Source organism: Setaria viridis, chromosome 4, assembly GCF_005286985.2.
Source record: "Setaria viridis chromosome 4, Setaria_viridis_v4.0, whole genome shotgun sequence".
NCBI lineage: Eukaryota > Viridiplantae > Streptophyta > Magnoliopsida > Poales > Poaceae > Setaria > Setaria viridis.
In genome coordinates this window covers 31,641,266-31,660,709 of record NC_048266.2, presented here as the reverse complement: position 1 = coordinate 31,660,709, position 19,444 = coordinate 31,641,266, and the positions used below count along the sequence as shown (strand labels likewise).

At 44.8% G+C, this 19,444-nt stretch overlaps 3 protein-coding genes and 1 pseudogene across 3 annotated transcripts; 2 read left to right on the top strand and 2 right to left on the bottom strand.

Annotated features, from left to right (window-relative positions):
* The first annotated feature begins 465 nt into the window (after nt 1-465).
* LOC117854053 (U3 small nucleolar RNA-associated protein 21 homolog) lies at nt 466-8,417 on the top strand. Its single transcript, XM_034736332.2, has 19 exons — nt 466-782; nt 1,164-1,191; nt 1,273-1,373; nt 1,643-1,846; nt 1,941-2,184; nt 2,883-3,058; nt 3,429-3,511; nt 3,596-3,668; nt 3,977-4,042; nt 4,131-4,173; nt 4,987-5,126; nt 5,261-5,473; nt 5,726-5,810; nt 5,897-6,191; nt 6,393-6,648; nt 6,797-7,013; nt 7,275-7,489; nt 7,607-7,793; nt 8,036-8,417. Exons 1-18 carry the CDS (start codon nt 654-656, stop codon nt 7,754-7,756), a joined length of 2,718 nt encoding a protein of 905 aa, XP_034592223.1. The 5' UTR covers nt 466-653; the 3' UTR covers nt 7,757-7,793; nt 8,036-8,417.
* Nucleotides 8,418-9,069: 652 nt separating this feature from the next.
* Nucleotides 9,070-11,398, bottom strand: LOC117854054 (amino acid transporter AVT6E). The gene has a single exon (XM_034736333.2). It carries the CDS (start codon nt 10,830-10,832, stop codon nt 9,369-9,371), a length of 1,464 nt encoding a protein of 487 aa, XP_034592224.1. The 5' UTR covers nt 10,833-11,398; the 3' UTR covers nt 9,070-9,368.
* A 1,228-nt stretch (nt 11,399-12,626) lies between these two features.
* On the bottom strand, nt 12,627-16,663 carry LOC117854055 (protein OS-9 homolog). Its single transcript, XM_034736334.2, has 8 exons — nt 16,468-16,663; nt 16,012-16,088; nt 15,123-15,323; nt 14,942-15,013; nt 13,490-13,605; nt 13,319-13,385; nt 13,085-13,191; nt 12,627-13,009 (listed from the first exon to the last, which is right to left on the bottom strand). Exons 1-8 carry the CDS (start codon nt 16,550-16,552, stop codon nt 12,844-12,846), a joined length of 891 nt encoding a protein of 296 aa, XP_034592225.1. The 5' UTR covers nt 16,553-16,663; the 3' UTR covers nt 12,627-12,843.
* A 1,874-nt stretch (nt 16,664-18,537) lies between these two features.
* LOC140222649 (isoleucine--tRNA ligase, cytoplasmic-like) lies at nt 18,538-18,988 on the top strand (annotated as a pseudogene).
* Nucleotides 18,989-19,444: the final 456 nt, after the last annotated feature.

Sequence of the window (19,444 nt, the reverse complement as noted above, 5' to 3'; positions counted from 1 at the left end):
GGTTTAGATACAAAGACGATTCAGATTGAGAGTAAAAGATACGCTTTTAATTCTCAGCTTGAGCGCCCAGTGCATTCAGAATCTGCATATGAATTGCCCTTATTTGGATCTTGGCATTGGTGCTCCTTATATATGGTATCTTCAGAGCTGTTTGAAGGAGTATCATATGATGATCCGCAAGATGGCTTGTGGAAATCCTGTGTTTACTTACTTTTTATGATAATTAAGATCTTTTATTTAAACTGATTTATAAATGTAATGAAAACTCGAATGCAATTTGGGTAGCAAAGTGAAAAGTGTTTGAGAAAAAGAGAGAACAAATGAATGTTAGGGATGGATAAAAAAATAAAAAAGGGAGAAAAGACAAGATGTGGGCTCGGTCCAACACACCAAGGAGCCCAGGACCCAACCCGGCCCACCTAACACGCCAACCCGCCCACCCGACCCAACCAAACTGACCTACTCGGAAACCCCCCCGTGCCCCGCCTCCCGCCGCCGCTCTGCCTCCCCCTTGCCAAACCCGCTCTAAAACCCTCGCCGCCGGCGCGCCTGCCTCGCCTCCTGGGAAGCGAAACCCTAGAAAAGCATCGGCGGCGGCAGCAGCCGGAGGAGGAGGAGGAGGCGTGGAGGCCGGAGAGGGATAGGGAGAGACGATGGGGATCTTCGAGCCGTTCCGGGCGATCGGGTATATCACGGCGGGCGGCGTGCCCTTCTCCGTGCAGCGCCTCGGCAGCGAGACCTTCGTCACCGTCAGCGTCGGCAAGGCCTTCCACGTCTACAACGTAAGCCGCCACCCTACCAGCACGCCGCCGTCCCTTCCGCGGTTGGAAAAATTTGGACTAGGATTCGTGCGTCGAGTGACTGTGGTTTGGAGTAGCTTGCTTCGGGAGCTTGCAGGAGCCTATTGCTCTGCTGGAATTCAGGATTGCGAATAGTAGGAGCAAGTGAGTGTAATGAGTCCTAAATCATGTTTGGAGCTCGTGTGAAGTTGAGAGTTTAGTTATTGGTTGTTCTTAGGGGATAAATGTAGTCAACCTAGCTGTGTGATGTTCATTTGAGCCTTACCCTGCCTCTGTTCTCCGCCTTACATGCCTCCTTTGCAACCGAATTTCACTCTAGGAGCTTGACAGACTCATCTATTTTTTGCTTTTCTTTTTCTGCAGTGTGCTAAGCTGAATTTGGTTCTAGCTGGTAAGCCTGTTCTTTCACACCCATGTTTTCCTTAACATTACTTTTTTCTTGTGGTTTATGAGTTTTTTTATGTTATCGAAGGACCCCAACTGCCCAAGAAGATCCGGACTCTTGCGTCCTACAAGGATTATACATTTGCTGCATATGGAAGTGATATTGCAGTTTTCAAAAGGACTGATCAGGTAGGGAAATTGTTGTGCTACCTTCATCCGTTAGTTATATCGAGTTTGTACAAACTGATACTTATTTACTGGAAAGTTTGTGCATTTTTTGTGTTTAGAAAGTAATCAAGACATGCTAATATCATGTGAAATTAGAATTTTTGGATGGTGCTTGTGACGTGTTCACTTTACAAACTTACAAAGGAGATCCATGGATCACCATATATGTCCATCAACTGCTACGTAGACAAGCCTTTCTTATTTATGCTCTGACAATCACTTTCAATCAGGTTGTTACTTGGAGTAAACATGAAGAGAAGGTCAACATGCTATACCTGTTTGGAGAATATGTTCTGAGTGCAGATGCTAAAGGTAATATATTCATCTGGGCCTTCAAAGGAGCAGAACCAAACAGTGAGCCAGTTGGAAGCATATCATTGGGAGACAAGTTTACTCCAACCTGTATCATGCATCCTGATACTTATCTAAATAAGGTGCTTGAAGCGATCTGAAATTTTTCTTGAGAAATAGTTTGCATTCCAAACCTCATGCACATTCTGTTTATTAACAAATCTGTTTCTACATCAGGTAATTGTTGGTAGTGAAGAAGGCCCCTTGCAGCTGTGGAATATCAGCACAAAGAAAAAATTGTATGATTTCAAGGGTTGGGAGTCACCAGTTCGTTGTTGTGTTTCCTCACCTGCTTTAGATGTAGTTGCTGTTGGATGTTCTGATGGGACAGTTCATGTTCATAATATACGATATGATGAAGAATTAATGTCTTTCAACCATCAGATTCGTGGTGCTGTGACTGCACTGTCATTTCGAACAGGTAATTTAATAAACATATTGTTAAGTGTAATCTTTCTTACTGTATGTAGTCAGCCATACTTTTAAAAGAATGGAAAAAATCCTTTCTGGTTCATTGTTCTGTGCTTGTTAGTTCAAGCCCTGAACTTCTTTTCCTTAATATGAATGACTATTATCGTATCGAATACTTGTTGACACGGGTGCCACCCACTTCCTTAATACCTGAGATCCAGCTCATCAACTATACTTACCATCGTTGACTACTAAGCTTAAACAAGCTTGTAACAATACAATTTCTGTTGAAGTCTCCTCCCTAGAAATCAAACAGCAGTAAGTTATTATGGAAATACACCTGCATTTTCTGATAAATTGCCTAGGTGCTTTGAACATGTTTAGTTCATGTATAAGCATGTCATAACTAAGCTTAGGCAAGTGTGCCATGCCAAATATTTTTGTGGCTAAGAAACTGAGCCCCTGACATATGGGTACTAAGAAGGTTTGGTGCGCCAAAATTGTGGCAGCAGTAAACCAAACAACTACCTAAGATACGGTGGCGTGACTAAACTGGCATTGCAATGTTTGGCAACAAACAAAACATGGCCAGGCCATCAAGAATTTTATTTCTTGTTCTTTTGGTTATGGGTGTCTTAGACCTACCATTTTATTACCACTCTCGTGTCTCGAACTAAAGTGTTCTTTCCTAAATTTATCTTCCCCCAGATGGGCAACCCCTTCTAGCCTCTGGAGGCTCTTCTGGCGTTATTAGCATATGGAATCTTGAGAAGAGACGGCTGCATTCTGTGATTAGGGAGGCCCATGATCAATCTATAGTTTCGCTTCATTTTTTTGCCAATGAACCTATTCTGATGAGCTCAGCTGCTGATAATTCAATTAAAGTAAGTAACTATTTTTGCTTTCAAGTAGCTTTCAGTGCATTTTATTGATGATGCTAATTCGATTAATGTAAGCTTTTGTATGCTTTATCTTCCTGATGCGTCAGTGCACTGAAATCATGCAGACCATTATGCCCCTCACCTAGTTGTATTTTCCTGCATGTTTGCAATATTTCAATGTTAGCCTGCAACTAGCATCTTCCTTCTAGCAACTAGCGTCCAGCTTGATAGCTGCTAATAAGTGCTGTGAACAAAATAGCCAAACAATCACCTTAGCCAAACAACTTCCTTCACAATCACCTTAGCTACCTATGTAGGTAGCTGCTAGATTGCTAATTACCTCGTTTAACTTTTAAGTCCTAATATGCACCAGATGTGGATATTTGACAATAATGATGGAGGTGCTCGTCTGTTACGGTTTCGAAGTGGTCACAGTGCTCCACCTAGATGCATAAGGTGACAAGCACCCTCCAATTTGTGCTTTATCTTTTGCTTCCAGTCGGTTTTGCTTTTGCTGAGTCAACCTATTTTTGTTGTTAGATTCTATGGCAATGGGAAATGCATCTTATCTGCTGGTCAAGATCGTGCCTTTCGTCTTTTCTCAGTTGTCCAGGTAACTAATTGCATCTTACATTTGCAGTATTTTTTATTTTTTATAAGAACATATCAAACGTGATGTCTAATCTAGCAGGAGTAAAATTTTCCTTTTGTTTCATATTCTAGTCACCATTTTATGGTTTAGTTTTATGTATCACTTGATAAAATCATATATATTCCAGCCATGCTAAGTCATGTGCCTTATTATTGTTGCATCACTAGATTGTCACACAAAATCCTGCATGTTTTTCTTCTTACATCGCATTGCTACTTGGCCTCTTCAAGCCAAAAACTATTTCTCAATGTTTAATCCTCTCTTAACAGGATCAACAAAGTAGAGAACTTTCTCAGCGGCATGTCACAAAAAGAGCAAAGAAGCTTAGAGTAAAGGTGCAAATCTTGTTTTATTCATTTATTGCACTCAAATTCTTTGATCTTTCCTTATTCAGGGTGTTGAAAAGTTCCTTTTTTTCTGCAGGAGGAAGAGATCAAGCTAAAACCAGTTATTACATTTGACTGTGGTACTGTTTTGGTTTCTTGCAGCATTTCTGAATGTGTTTGGTAATCTCGTATAAAATTGTGTTTTTTTCCTAGGAATGATTTTGCTTTATTTGGGCATACAAAAGCAAGTGAACGAGCTATGATTTTTTGTGTGTTAAGGCATAACATGCCAGCAGCCCAGTTTACCCTGCTCATTGCTAGTAGTATTGAAATTAAGTGTGAATGTGTTATCATTTTATAGATGACTTCATTTCTGGACCATATGTTATTCTTTGCATCTATTACCAAATGTGGATATTTAAGAAAAGGGTGGGAAGAGAGCAGTAGCTGAAGTAGAGAAACTGTAGAAGTAGGAAGGACCTTATGCTAGCTATTTCATAGGACACACATCATCTCAGAGTGTAGTCACTTATAGGCCCATTGGAATGTTATGATTGTGCTGCTAAGGTTAGGACTAACGCATATCAAGGTCTAGTCAAAGAAATTAGGACCTCTGATGGTTTCCAGTTGGGGCCTTTCAGTATCGCCTATCATGTTGTTTATATGGTATCAAAGCATGGCAATGGGCTCTCATGGCATTGCAAATGCCAAAAAAAAATTCACATGTCAATTTTGAATCTGTTAACTTGCTTGTTATGCAATAAAACTTGCTAACTTTGGTGATTATCTACCACACCTGCCACAGCTGATGGCACAACCACACACCGCCATCACCTCGTACAATTTGTGTGCGGGATATTAGTGTACATCTTTGACCTGTTCACGGATTGCCATGTCTTCTGTTTATATTTCTTTCTATACAAATTTAGACTGAGGAAACCCTCTCTTTTCAGCTGAGATACGTGCACGTGATTGGTGTAATGTTGTTACGTGCCACATGGATACTCCACGGGCATATGTATGGCGTCTTCAGAACTTTGTTATTGGTGAACATATTCTAACACCATCATCAGGCACTGAGACACCGATCAAGGTAATGCTTGTTTTTGTAGTTTTCATCTATGAAATTTCATCATAGAGTGCACAGTGTGACTTCTAAGACTCAAGATCTACTGTTAAAAGTATATCCCTATTATTTTTACAATTTTCATTTTACTGTTGTGGCAGGCCTGTGTGATTAGTGCATGCGGTAATTTTACTATCTTGGGCACTGAAGGTGGTTGGATCGAAAAATTTAACCTTCAATCAGGGATTAGTCGTGGTAGTTACATCGACACTTCATTGGCAATGCAATGTGCGCATGATGGAGAAGTTGTTGGTTTAGCTTGCGATGCTACAAATGGCTCCCTGATTACTGCTGGATACCATGGTGATATTAAGGTATTGCCTTCTCTGTTGTGATGTAGCGTGTATGTAAGCAGCATCTACTTTAAGGAGTACTTGCTTCATCCTTCTTCCATGCCCTATCTACTGGTTAAAATGTTTCCTTAACTGCTTTTTTAGTCTCATTCAATAGACCTGTTCCTTTTAGTCCTAGAATCAAGGATAGTTATGTATTACTTCTCTTTACAAGTCTGAGTGAAATCCCCGCAATGATTGCATTACTTAACTATAGAATTGTTTATCTTGCAGGTGTGGGATTTTAAAACTTGCAAGCTAAAATCTAGATTGGATGTTGGTAAATCTGTAACTAAGATTGCATACCACCGGGCAAATGGTATGTATATGTGTTCAGCATATTTGGTTATTCCCATGTAGAGTTTTTTTTCCAGATAAGTAATAACTACTTGCTATTTATTGCAGGTATTCTTGCAACCGTAGTAGATGATATGATACTAGTATTGTTTGATACGGTGGCCATGAAAATGGTTCGTAGATTTGAAGGACATACAGACCGTATCACTGATCTGTGCTTCAGTGAAGATGGAAAATGGCTCATCTCATCTAGTATGGATGGGACTCTTAGGATATGGGACATCAGTTTAGCGAGACAGATAGATGCGATGCATGTTGATGTATCTATAACATCTCTGTCTATGTCGCCTAATATGGACGTGTTGGCTACCACTCATGTTGATCAAAATGGCGTCTACCTCTGGTAGGTTTCTGTTGCATCTCCTTGTGCTCACCCTGTTACTATGTAACCTCAGTTTGTTTTGTATCTATATAGTTTGGAAAAAGATACCATAATCCAGTTGGTGCAATCTGATTTACAGTATGCAACTAAATATTACTATCAGTTCACCCCATTTCAACATATGCACTGAACTTTTATTATAATCTTATTATAATTTGACAGGGTTAATCAATCTTTGTTCTCGACCTCAACAAATATTGAAAATTATGCAAGTGGTAAACATGTCCGGAATGTTTGTTTGCCAGCTGTTTCATCAACGGAAAGATCTGAGGAAGAACAAGCTCATAATTCAGGGGACTCAAATCAGTCTAATGTTAAACCTTTTATCATAATGGATGATCAAATACCAAATATGATCACCCTTTCCTTGCTTCCAAGGAGCCAATGGCAAAGTTTGACAAATCTTGATATTATAAAGGTAACAGCTTGTTTCATTCTAACTATCAAGTTTCAACTTTAGTGACTAATTATGTGGCCTGGTCTCTATTACTGCTGTACTTTTTAATAAGGCTGCCTTGTATTGTAAAACTAGATTAAAGGGCTCATTGTTGCTCCTTTTTCTTTAGGTTCGGAATAAACCAATAGAGCCGCCTAAGAAACCTGAGAAGGCACCTTTCTTCTTACCCTCTGTTCCATCCCTTTCTGGGGAGATATTGTTTGAGCCCCCTGCCAGCAGTAAAGAAACTAACAGCAGTACCACTGAGAACACAAACCAGAAGAAGATGGCTGAACTCTCCTCTCAATTCAGTCAGCTTTTACAATCATGTGGAGAAACAAAGAACTGTGAGTATTTACGTGTATTCTTGCTAAGTAAATGTACCTCCTTAATGCAACTTGGGTGTTCTAGCTAATAGATGAAACTTTGAGAAGTTGCTGTCATTCAGTCTTATTATTGTTCAAAAATACTTTATTGGCGTTTCTTTTCTGTCTATAATACCATCATATACAACCAGAAAAAAGGCCTAAAACTCTACAATGATACATTTTGTGTTGATTTTGGTGATGTGGTGGTTTCTAAGAGCTGAACTTGAATCTGGTTTGCAGATTCGGCTTTCACTGACTACATGAAAGGCCTGTCACCTTCGTCTTTAGATATGGAACTACGACTGCTACAGATAATAGATGATGAAGAGTCAGAAGATCTGGAGCAGAGACCTGAGCTTCAGTCTATTTTGTCACTATTGGATTATTTCATTCATGAGCTTTCCTGCAGGAATAACTTTGAGTTTGTCCAGGCTGTTCTGAAATTATTTTTGAAGGTATATGACATGTTTACTCTTCAGGCTGGCCTAAAAGTATTTTCAGAAGCATGTGATAGGCACATGCCATCTTAACCCATCAAGTTTGTACTTAGAAATTATATTTCTTGAAAGCAGATACATGGTGAAACAATACGGCGGCACTCAATTCTTCAGAGCAAAGTAAAGAAGCTCCTTGAGGTCCAGAGCTTAGTTTGGCAGAAGATCGACAAGATGTTTCAGAGTGCACGATGCATGGTTACATTCCTCAGCAACTCACAGTTTTAGTGGCAGGTGGTTGCTCACCATTCAATTTGTCAAACAGGTTAGCTTCATTAACTGGATGGTTAAAATTTGACTTGCCCTTTTCTTAGAAGACTTGTGTTAGAGTATTACTTAGTTTGGAGCTAGAATATTTCTAGAGCTCAACTCAGCTTAGAGCTAGAATATTTATTTTTCAGAGCTTAAAACTCGGCGAGATCGTAGTGATCTAGTTTCTTTATAAGATTGCTTCTTCACGCGGTTGTCTACATTAAATAACCCTTTTTTCCCCTTGCACGCAAATAGGTCCCCAATCTCAGCATACCTTAGCCACTGCAAGGAATCGTGGCCTCGATTGAGCCACTTGTGGAGTGATGATATGATGGAGTCTTTGAGATGAAAGGAAAAATAATCTCCCAAATCATTTCAAGGGTGGTAATCCAAACTTTCCTTACGAGATCTTGGAGCATGTAAACTTCGCAGTGTCCATGGCGGTTGTACCCTTCACCATTTTGTCATAGCAGTGAAGCTGCAAGGAGTCGCTTGATGTATGTCAGAACAGTTAGCTACCAAAACTGCTCCAGATCATGGTGTAACATTTTTTGTAGTTTAATAGTTGTTCCCTATCCTTTTGTAACAAATTGGTGTAGCAACACCGTTTTACAAGAAACCTGAAGCCTTACCACCATTGCTGTTTGAGCAAATTTCCCATCTGTGGGAGTTACATTTGCTTTATACCAATCGCAAGTAGTGTTCGTGCTCTCTTGCATATCAGGTGAAAACATCGGGGGTGTAGCAAAATTTGCAAATATATTAGAGGCCCTACATAGAAGCTTTTAAGAATGTTTTTTAAAAAAAGATCGGCAATATGTGAGGTTATTGTGTACATCAATGTAGTTTTCAAGAGCAAACTCAAATCCTGTTTTCATTTGAGAGAAAAAAAAAGTAGAGATTCAAGCGAAAATGTAGCTATATTCCACCAGAAATTTGCAGTTTTATATGTTGCAAATCTAATCTGACTTCGCGCCTGAAATATTTAGGATTTTGAGAGCTGTTGGGTCAAGGATTTTATTTGACTTGCAACAATTAGGGCGTTTGCAACTTTCAAGCGCTTATCTATCTGACTATTTCCAGAGCATCAGGCTGATATGAAAATCTGCACCAAATGTCTAAATAAGAACCAACCTCCAAAGTTCATACATAAAACTGCAAATGTCGATAAAATCATAATAGGACAAAAAAAACATCATGTGCTGGGATACGAGTTTTCAATATGAAAATTCTATGGCAATCGTATGTTCGAAACAGTCCTAACATTCATGTTGTAGAGACGCTCAAGCTACAACAGAACTGGCTTTCTTGTGTTGCCTTGATCAAAAAAATAAATCCAGGACCTCGTAAAATCGTTACATCAAAAAATCTGGTATAAAGTACAAAAAGAATTGCCTCAAGAGCTGTTACATGATGCACCTTAGAAGGTAAACAGAATGTATCTGAGATCCTGTGGTTCTCTCGAACAGTATCATTCCTGACTACTGTATAACGACCATGCTTACACTTTCTCTGTCTGCCGTGAAACACCATGTCATGGTGTACAGCTTCCTCTAACCTAGCTACCAACTTGTTCATCTTCGAGAGATCAATCAGACTTACTCTTCAGGGTGTATACATTTCCGACAACTCCAATGACGCTGACAACTATGGACAGCCCCAGCAACCCAAGTGACAGGAGCCTCTCTCCATGCCCCAAGCGACTCCCTTCCTTGTCCAGCCTCAATGCCACCAGGGCTGGGAACATGAACCCCAATGCCAACCCTGTTGTCGCACCAGTGAACTTGAAGGCCATCCAGATGTTGGGTATCATCGTTGAGCCAAGGTAGATGAGCGCCAGTAGCACCACTGTCAATGTGAGCGTCTTCTTCCTGCTAGGGGTTGCCAACTCCCCAAATATCAGCGAGTCCACAGTCTGTCTTAGCGAGAAGTGGACAACAGGGAACACAAGGACAAGGTGGATGACATAACCAATCCTGACAATGTAGTTGAGGACCGAGCTGAATCGAATCCCAAGATCCTTGTCAAAGTTGGTGAGAACGTCGGACTCTGTATCGTCGCCAAACAAGAGGTAGCCAGAGAGAGCAGTCAGGGCATAGACCACAACACATAGCACTGTACTGATCCTCCCAACCTTGTACATGTTCTGGGGTGTCTTCTCCTTGAGCTCATTGTAGATTGGCTGGACATTGAAATGGCAGATGTAGGCATTCGTCATGATGGGTATCACGACAAGCAAGTCAAGCATCGCCTCTCGTGAGCTGAAATCTGGCCCCATCCTGGGCATACTGATCTTGCCCTCGGCGATCTTGATCAAAGCAATGATGCAAGACACAACCACAAACACGACAGCAAGGGCAACTGATGCGGCAGATGACAAACTCAGCGAGTCAATCTTCTCAAGTGCGCACAATGGCGCAAGGAAGATCACAAGAACCACCAAGATCAGCAGCTTCCGGTTATCCCACTCGCCATGGCCAATCAACTGATCCATGACGCCGATGTGCTTCAGCGACCCGGACATCACGTCTCCAATGATGATCAGGTACACCACTAGGACTCCGGCGTTGTTGATGATGACACACATCTGCGCTACGATGCTTGCTGGCCGGCCTAGCGCCCTGTGCACGACCTCGCCGTACGACAGTGCACGGCAGTACGCCGAGAACCTCACGAGCAGCTCGATGGTGATCTCGGAGAGGACCCCCATGACCAGGATCGAGACGAGCCCGACGGCGACGCCGAGCACCTTCATGGTGGCCGGGAGCGCCATAATGCCGGCCCCGATGATGGAGGTCGCGAGGTTGAACACCGCGGCGGGCACACTAGACCCCTCCGGCGGCCCGGCGGGGCCGTCGCCAATGAGCGGCAGCTCGTCATGCTCCCCGCCGCCGCCGCCGTCCTCGAGCTCGCCCAAGAATGAATCTTGCTTGGAGATCTTGGCGTGGCCGTTGAGGACGGCGCCATTGGCGGCGGCGCCCGATTTGGCCCCGTTGGATTGGAGCTCGATGGAAGAGGAGGTCAATGGGAGCGCCGAGTAATTCGTGCTCATCTCGCCTCTTGGCGCATCAAAGATGGATCAGAAAGCCCCGAACAATATGGAAAATTCTTGGCAGGACCGGACACAAGAACAAATTGTGCCAAGAATAGAGGGGTTGACAAGATCCCAATGCCTAATCCAACCACGAACGGAAAGGAAACACGCACCCAATCTACAGCTCCAAGAGCAAAATTGCTGCAGAAGGGGGAGGAAAAATTTGAGTACCTATCTATTGACGGGGGGTTTGAGTTGAGATCTCACAAGATATGGTGGGCAATGGCGATTCTTGCGGCGCAAAGCACTTTGCTTTTCTTTTACCCCTTCCTTGGCGAGATTTGGAAGCCAAAATTATTCCTCTCTATGGAGAACAGGAGAAGAAATTGGAGGATACAAAGATGAATCTCAGGGAGGAATTGGCGGGGAGCACCAAGGGGGATTGGATTGAGAGAAGGCTGGGGCGTTTAACTGTGGAGAGTGAGATCTGAGCTTTATCTCTCTTGTTTATTTGTAATTTTTTTTGTTTATTTTCCACTCTTTCCCCTGTTCTTGCTTCTCCCCGATGAAAGTATCTCTCGAACTAAAGAGCACAGTCAATTTACGTTAATTCCGAGTACGGATGGCTACACCAACCATGTGACTCCCGTGTCACCTCGTATAGTATCAATGACGTGTGGGCCCAGAGAAACGTGGGGCTACCTGACAGAGGCGGGGGTAGGCTTGGGATTGGTGAGCATTGCCTGGCTTGAGCCGACGCGTCCGGCCACATGGGACGCGCGGATACAGCTCTTCGATCTGATTGGCCACCGAAACTCGGAGCGGGGCCCACTTGCTTGCTAGTGGTGCCACCAACCCTCCTGGCCCACCTGTCTGTGAGCAGAAATATCATTCCTCCTGATTCTCTGGTAGAATAGAACAGCTCGTCTAACTTGAGATCTTCCATCATGTGATGTCACGAACTGAAATTTACATATTGTTTGAAGCAAACCTATTTTTAGATGAAGCAAAGCTAAAAATTTGTTTATTTTTTCTTAAGTTGGTTATGGATTCCTCTCTTCAAAAGAAATGACATTTCGGCCTTTTTTGTGTTGTATGAACTTTGTCGGTCTACTATTAAATTATTACCATTGATTTTTTGTTTGATTTTTTTTTTACTTCTTAGGTCCTCTGTAACACAAAAGGGGAGTATTCAGGTTGCCTTGAAATCTTCAAGTCTCTCGGTTCACAGAACACCATCGTTGAAGATATCTTCAGTTGACCAAGTACAGCTCGAAGTTTATTCTTTCTTCGCATCAGCATAAAAAAAATCAAGGAGATCTTCTTGTTTGACTTAGCACAACGCGTTGGTGTCCACCCTCCACTGTATGCGAATTCAGAATTCTCCTTACTTCCTTAGCCTACGGTCCACCAATTTCAACTTATGATATCCTAATGAAGGCGATATGTAAATTGTATGTGCAGCTCGAAGAAAGCTTTTGTATTGTAGTTTTGTCGAGCTTTGTTATATTCTTTAATTTAATTACATGGTGAAAATGTATTTTAGGAAACATGTCTGTGTCCAAACACCATTTTCAGAACTAGATGTGAGCTGACATGTTTTCACCGAAGCACATGCTTGGGCTTTGTATGACACCGTAAAGCTGACAAAAAGAAAATTAGCAAAGCATCATAACATGACATAATTTTACTTGGCCCTCTGAGGCTCTGACTGAGTTGCCTTAATCTGCACTATAAGAACAGGTGCCTTCGTTTTTCTATGCGCTAATACAGTCACGGTCCATTTTATAGACATTTCAAGCAAATGTTAAGTGTCTCAAAATCGTTTTCTTTACTAATACAGAGAAACTCTCTTCCTTTTTAATCATCCCCTATAATTAGCTTTGGAGACTGGTGATCTCAGCCTGCTTTACAAGCAGCACCCGGTGCCACTGTACGGTTCATGGGACAGTCAAGACAGTGATATTCAGTTGCCACTGCGCCTCCAAAATAACAGTTTCTCTACATGACATACATTATTGGAGGGAAATCAAGTAGCATAAGCTGTGAAATCATGTAGTTCATCCTGATCGGGAATGATTGAGATCGGCGCTTCTTTTGGAAGCAAGTCGTCCTCCACAGTGACCCTGGGTTCTTCTTCAGCAGGCAACTCGTTGCAGTGGATGGAAAGGGTGCGTTTTTCTTGATGGAACAACCTGCACAGAACAACATGATGAGCTTAGATATTGCAAAGATAGAGATTACTATAGGAGGAGAATGTTAGCGCTTACGGGTTTTTGCAAAGCATCGGGCTTTGAATTGTTACAACATATTTGCAGGAAGAGATCTCCTTGATTGAGCTGATCAGGACAGTAGGTTCCGAGCAGACAAATCTAACCTGTAGGAAGAAGGCAGGGTGTGAGCAGTCAAATGTAGTGAAATGGATACTTGATCCTGTAGTGACAAAAATCCCTTTACTTAGAAACAAACATGATAATAGATCCATAGTGTTCTTTTTTTCTCACCTCAGTCTCCCGGGGTATCTCTGTGAGGTCACATACAGTCCCATTTGTGTACAAGTGGACATGATATCTGTACAACAAAACAGGGACAGCAGGAATTCATTCAAGTGAGCTTTGAACCCAGATATATTATGTCACTCCTCTCTACGCTTTCATGAGATATTAGTACAGCACCTCTTAGAAATATCTTTAACGCGATGGTCATCGTCAGCGAATTCAGAGGTGTTATTTTCATGGTAAGCAGTAGTTGCATCATTGTCGTATTCACCTAGAACATATTCTTGAATAACCTTCAACAAAGCAAACAAAATTAGCAATGGCATCTAGAGGCCTAGCAACTTAAGACTGCATATGAGAACGTCAGATTATAAGGATATCAGAAATGCTCCGGTAGACCCTTTTCTAAGAACTGCACGGATTCCAAAGCTAAACTAATTAATCCAATAAGCTTACCCATTAACACACCTGCGGCCAGGCCCTACCCAGTCCAGTTCAGCCCATCCCACCTGAACTATGACGATCTAACTGATCACGTTTGCTTTGGCTGTTTCCGCGTTCTGCTCGCCACCATTCATTGCGCTACAGCCGTTGCTGCACGCTCCTCTGTTTTTCCCTAATCGAGGCACAATCTGCCACCAGCCCTAATCGCCGGTCTCCTGTGGCCGCCGGCGGCTTCATAGACTCGTCGACAACCACCATGGCCTAGACCGGCTTGAGGTCATAGAGGCCAAAGGGGCCAGAAAGCGGCACCACACCTAGCACGTAGCTCACATTGGTGGTTGGCCCCCGACAGCAGCTCCTCATCGAGGTGAGGGATTGGTCAACAGCCAAAGCCAGGCGCCCAGGCAGCCAGCTATGGGTTCTGCTTAGAGCCTCAGATGACTTATCTGAATTTTGTACTAGCGACTAGCATTCCAATGGAATTAACATGTAGATGTATGTAGTACGGAGTACTAGTTGTTTAGATTCCCCATAAGTTCCCCTCCACAGCAACCGCTCATTGCTAACTCTTGCTAAAAACTAATTTAGACTGAAATTGCCTTAACCAAACAGTTGGCACTTGGCACACCATAGGCAAGTCAATGTACTGGCACCTAGCTAGAGTAATACAACGAATCTACCATGGATTAATCGGCCTCCTCCGCTGGCAAAAGATACACCGATCACCAATGACCAGCGAGAGCAGAAGGCCACCGCAACGACATGTGCACGAACTTCACCTGCACCCGTCCACCCCTACAAATTGGAGGCACTCGATCTGATCACGCGGAATCGAGTTGGGTGCTGGGCTGGACTGGACTGGGTAGGGCCAGGGCGGTATCACGGTTAAAGAAATAATAATATGAATTAATTTGTTAAACATGCTTTGGGATTCGTGCAGTTTTTAGAAAGACGTCTACTGGAATTGAAGTTGCAGTCAAGATTATTCAAAGAAATGGCAAAGTATTTAAATTTTATGTAGTTTAACTCAGTTAAGAACTTCTTTATCCAGTTAAAAGTTAGCGAAACTTGGACCGTTACCTCCCAAAGTTTGTTTATAATGATGGAAACAAAGATAAACAAAAATACCATAGTTGCAAACCAAAGCCAAAAGAGAAACAAAAGTGAAGGGGGAGAAACTCTTACCTTGTCACCTTCTACATGAACCTGTCGGATTTTCCCATGATAACAGAACTCATACGACCACCAACCTTCGTGCTGCGTCAAAATGGCATAATGATCAGATTTTTTTTTGCCAGGCACGCATGCACATGACCAATAATTCATTATGTGTACTGTGCATAAAGAAAAAGAGTTGCCTGCTCACCCTGTAGAGACACTGATCCTTGAGAGGCTCAAGCAGCTCATCTGGCTCCTTTGGCTTAATTCTCCTGTCACTTTCTATTATAACATTAGTTGCATTTTGTGGGAGGATTGACTTCATGGTTTTAGTTTCCTCAACTGGTAGAAAGCACATATAATGTTTCCCCTCATGGTTAGCCATTGACTCCGATTCCTGGCCATTTTCCTGTTGAATGCACCACAAGTACCTCTGGTTAGGATAAAAGAGTAAGGTTTGAATTATTCCAAGCAGCCATCTTTTGAGCAACATAAGAAGAAAAATTCAGATATGATTTTTCTGACAAAAATGGTATGAAAATTATATGATTCAGCAAAAACATGGTAAGTTAACATTGCCAGAATTGAAGTCGCTTGTCTTTCACACCCAATGACCATTGTAGTAAAGTCAAGAATGATTTATTCGCATATACATGTTCAAGAATTGCTGGTAAATTTTAATTAGTACTCCCTCCGATTTGTTTTAGTTGACGTTTCAGACAGCTTCGCTGAAATTAAGGATCGCTTGCATTTATCCTTTTGCCCCTGCTGTGAAGCAGCGGCATGGCTTCGTCCCGCCTGCTGCTCATGCGGACAAAATTGGTCGAGGGGAGTACACTGCTGCCGCCAGGGGCAAAAACGGCAGGCCACTTTTTCCTTTAACTGCGGCGACAAATATTCTGGCTCCTTTTGCTTTGAACCACCGGCGACAAACAAAACGATATGGAGGGAGTATCAATTACAGTTCACTGGAACCTAATTATCCATACATCCACACATAATGCCATAACCAACTACGAAAATTAAGTTAGAACAAAAGAAAGCTCTTGCTTTGCTACAAACAAGGATTCAGACAGAAAAACCATTAGAAATCTTACCGGTTGGTAGGGAGAATCAACTGGATGGAACTCGACGCGGAACCTCGGCTCACGCGAACTCCGCCCAAATGGGACACCTGATGATCAGCAGAGAGTTCAGGCCAAATCAGTACTCAAGGAAAGTGGGCCGAAGCACAATTAACACTATGAAACCACCTAGCAATCCATTAGCATAACCAGACGGCACAGACTGAAAAAGGAGGGTCCTTTTAACTACAGGGTTCTAGATCTGGGCAAGAAAGTTGTAGCAATGAGAGCACCGGGCAACTCGGCACAATCGACATACAGCCGGATCGCTTGTTGACTCGAGGACCGAAATTCGTCCAAGAAACATGGAAGACGCATCGACGAAGCGGTGGATTCGTTGGGTTTAGCAAGGCAACGCGGCGAGGGGTTTGAGGGGGTGCGGATTTAACAAGGTCCCGGTGAGATTTGGCGCGGCCCCGCGGTGCTCACCTGAGGCGGTGAAGATCTGGTCGGAGGAGACCGCACCGGCGAACAGGAGGAGGAGCAGCGCGGACACCCGGCCGGCGAAGCCCATCGGAGACGGCAGGTGGGTCCTCGCTACGACTCCGAGACCCTTCCCGTCGTCTGCGCCAGAGCCCAGCGTGTTCAACGTTGCGGTCGAGTGAGATTTACGCCTTCAGACTACTGGATACGCCTTATCTTCGTTTACATAAGTCCATGTACTCTTAAAAAAGACGCTTTCATAAGAGGTTGGCGTATTCCTATCCTCCGCCTTCGTGCCCGGTTGCAACTTACCCGGGGAAGTCGATGAGCGATCACGAGGTGTTTGCATCCTTTCTCCCCAACCCCTGAACCAACCCGAGCTAATTCTGCCCGGCCAGCAGCTGTCCGGCGTCCCTTCCGGCGCGGCTACGCATGGTGGCGCGCGCAATCGGCCACGACCCGCGCCTACCTGCCGAACGAATGCACCATTAGTGTGGCTGTGCAGCCGCGGGGTGTTGATTGCCGCGTTCTGGATGCGCATGCGCGTTCAGGATTGTTATAACATGATCGTCGAGCGCCCGGGATCGGCGTGGAGCTCTCTGGAGCTTGGATTATGGCAACTGATCTTTCAACGCTACCGTCGCCGCCTTCACCGCGGCGCGTCTCTAAGGCGACGACGGGGCCGGCGGCGGTGGCGGTGCAGAAGGGCAACGCCATCACGAAGCCGTCGCGGCAGCTGCAGCGCCTCCCGGCCATCAGGGGCGGTGGCGGCGGCGCCAAAGCGGACGGCAGGAATAAAAACAGCGCCACCGCCACATGGAGCGCGGAGCGCGCGGCGAAGGCGTGGATGCGGCAGGCGCTGGCGAAGCGGGTCGCCACGCGCATGCTGAAGCGGAGCACGGCGCCGCCGCGACCGCCGGCGGCGGCGTCGGCTGACGAGGGGAGCGGTGGCGGGAATAAGGCCCTAGCATGCGGCTGCGCGCGACTCCCGCCGGGCCGGCGCTATGCACTGCACCAGGCCGCTGCACCGGGGCGGGCCTGGATGCGCGCGCAGCAGCGCCGCGGCGGCGATGGGGAGTGCGTGGCGGTCGCTGCGCTGGCGCCGCCGAGGGCGTACGGGTGGGCGTTCAGCGAGTACGCGCGGTGGCGCAGGCACGTGTGGATGCCGAGCCGGTTCTACCTAGAGCACGTCGACGAGCACTGCTGGAGATCGATGCGTGTAGACTCTGCTCTTAGATAGAGCGATGATTAGAAGCGCGTACCTCAAATGAACGTGCATGTAATCGATGTGATTATGTTGTGTGTTTTCAATTTCATCTTTTTTTACGTATTATTAATTGCAGGAATAGAGATTTTATTAGGTTCGATTTCACAAGTAAAAATGAAATTATGAATGGAACGCAGAGATTCAATGCAAAATCAACTTGACCATATTTTAGTGAACATGTGTATGGAGCTACTGATTTTGTTCTTGCTGTGACCCTTATCGATCAAATATTTATGGTCTCTTGTTTTTGTGGTGATTCAGGTTACTGTTGTTTTGTGGTGATTCAGGTTACTGTTGTTGTGAGCTATCCTTCGCGTGATTCTTTAGGTGTTTTTGGACTTTGATGTCCCCTGTTCACTAACTAGATCCAGTGATTTCACAGATAATCATTCTAAAAGATTTTCTTAATAGTATAGCTGAACCAAATTTCATATATGTATGAATTGGCCACTCATGGGATTCCAAAAAGACTGCAAATTAGAAATATTTGCTGCTAATGTCCTTGCATGTTTTGATGTCCTCGGATGGTTGTGCTCTATGATTTCATAGTTCATCATCCAAATTTTTTTTCAATAATCAACACGGTTGAATCAAAATCCATTTGTGAATTGGCTACTCACGGTCACGGGTCAAAAGAAAAAAAATTACTTACCCTACGTGCATTGCCAAAAAAAAAAGTTTACTCGCCTGCGAGTAGCCCCGAAAAGGACAAAACCCTAGCCCAGTAGCCCCATTCGCCGCCCTCGCTCGAACCCCAGCCCCGGCCCCTACAGCGTCACGCCGGCGCCGCGACTGTCGGAGAGGAGGCCATGGAGGACGTGTGCGAGGGGAAGGACTTCTCCTTCCCGGCGCAGGAGGGGGCGTGCTCAAGCTGTGGGCGCAGCTCGACGCCTTCCATGAGCAGCTCCGCCGCACGGAGGGCGCGAGGAGTTCGTCTTCTACGACGGGCCCCTCTTCGCCACGGACCTGCCCCACTACGGCCACATACTCGCGGGCACCATCAAGGACGTGGTCACCCGCCACCAGTCGATGCGGGGGCGTCACGTCTCGCAGCGGTTCGGATGGGATTGCCACGGCCTCCCCGTCGAATTCGAGGTCGACAAGGCACTCGGCATCACCAACCGGCAGCAGGTGTTCGACCTCGGCATCGGCAAGTACAACAAGACGTGCCGCAGCATCGTCACCAAGTATGTCTCCGATTCGGTTGGCCAGAAAGAGTCGGACAAGGATTCCGGCCCGTCCATCGATCGAAAATCCTAGGCCTAGGTCGAGTCCGACGACTGCACGTACAGCGGCCAGGGCTATAAATTAAAACATCGCGCTACAGGGAGCCATGGCAATACACGCTCTTTGGCAATTGTTGAGACACCGACATATAGTCAGGGTAGCAGGAGATCGGAACAGTTCCGCGCCGCCAGGATCAGAGACCGCAATGATCGACGGCTGCGCAGCTGCTAACAAATAGCTCGGCGACCGCGGGGACGATGAAGAGACCAGAGGTAGACCATGAGACGATGGAGGAGATGAAGAAACCACACGCGGCGGGGTCGAGGAAGAGAGCGTACGAGCACGACGAGCACAAGCCGGATGTGACGATGGAGAACATCTTCAAGTGCAACTACTGGGAGGACCCTGCCTACGCCAGCAAGCTGCAGTACTACGGCCTCAAGCTTGCGCGCGGAGCCGCGCTTGACAACCTTATCGAGCGCCTGGACA

What these genes read in the sequence shown, in the direction of transcription:
- LOC117854053 (XM_034736332.2), top strand. Translation starts at nt 654, where the DNA reads ATGGGGATCTTCGAGCCGTTCCGGGCGATCGGGTATATCACGGCGGGC. An exon ending in AGGCCTTCCACGTCTACAAC is followed by an intron (nt 783 to 1,163) that starts GTAAGCCGCCAC and finishes CTTTTTCTGCAG; the next exon opens with TGTGCTAAGCTGAATTTGGT. An exon ending in CAAAATGGCGTCTACCTCTG is followed by an intron (nt 6,192 to 6,392) that starts GTAGGTTTCTGT and finishes ATAATTTGACAG; the next exon opens with GGTTAATCAATCTTTGTTCT.
- LOC117854054 (XM_034736333.2), bottom strand. Translation starts at nt 10,832, where the DNA reads ATGAGCACGAATTACTCGGCGCTCCCATTGACCTCCTCTTCCATCGAG.
- LOC117854055 (XM_034736334.2), bottom strand. Translation starts at nt 16,552, where the DNA reads ATGGGCTTCGCCGGCCGGGTGTCCGCGCTGCTCCTCCTCCTGTTCGCC. An exon ending in TTGATTCTCCCTACCAACCG is followed by an intron (nt 15,324 to 16,011) that starts GTAAGATTTCTA and finishes TGCATTCAACAG; the next exon opens with GAAAATGGCCAGGAATCGGA. An exon ending in CCGATGCTTTGCAAAAACCC is followed by an intron (nt 13,010 to 13,084) that starts GTAAGCGCTAAC and finishes TGTTCTGTGCAG; the next exon opens with GTTGTTCCATCAAGAAAAAC.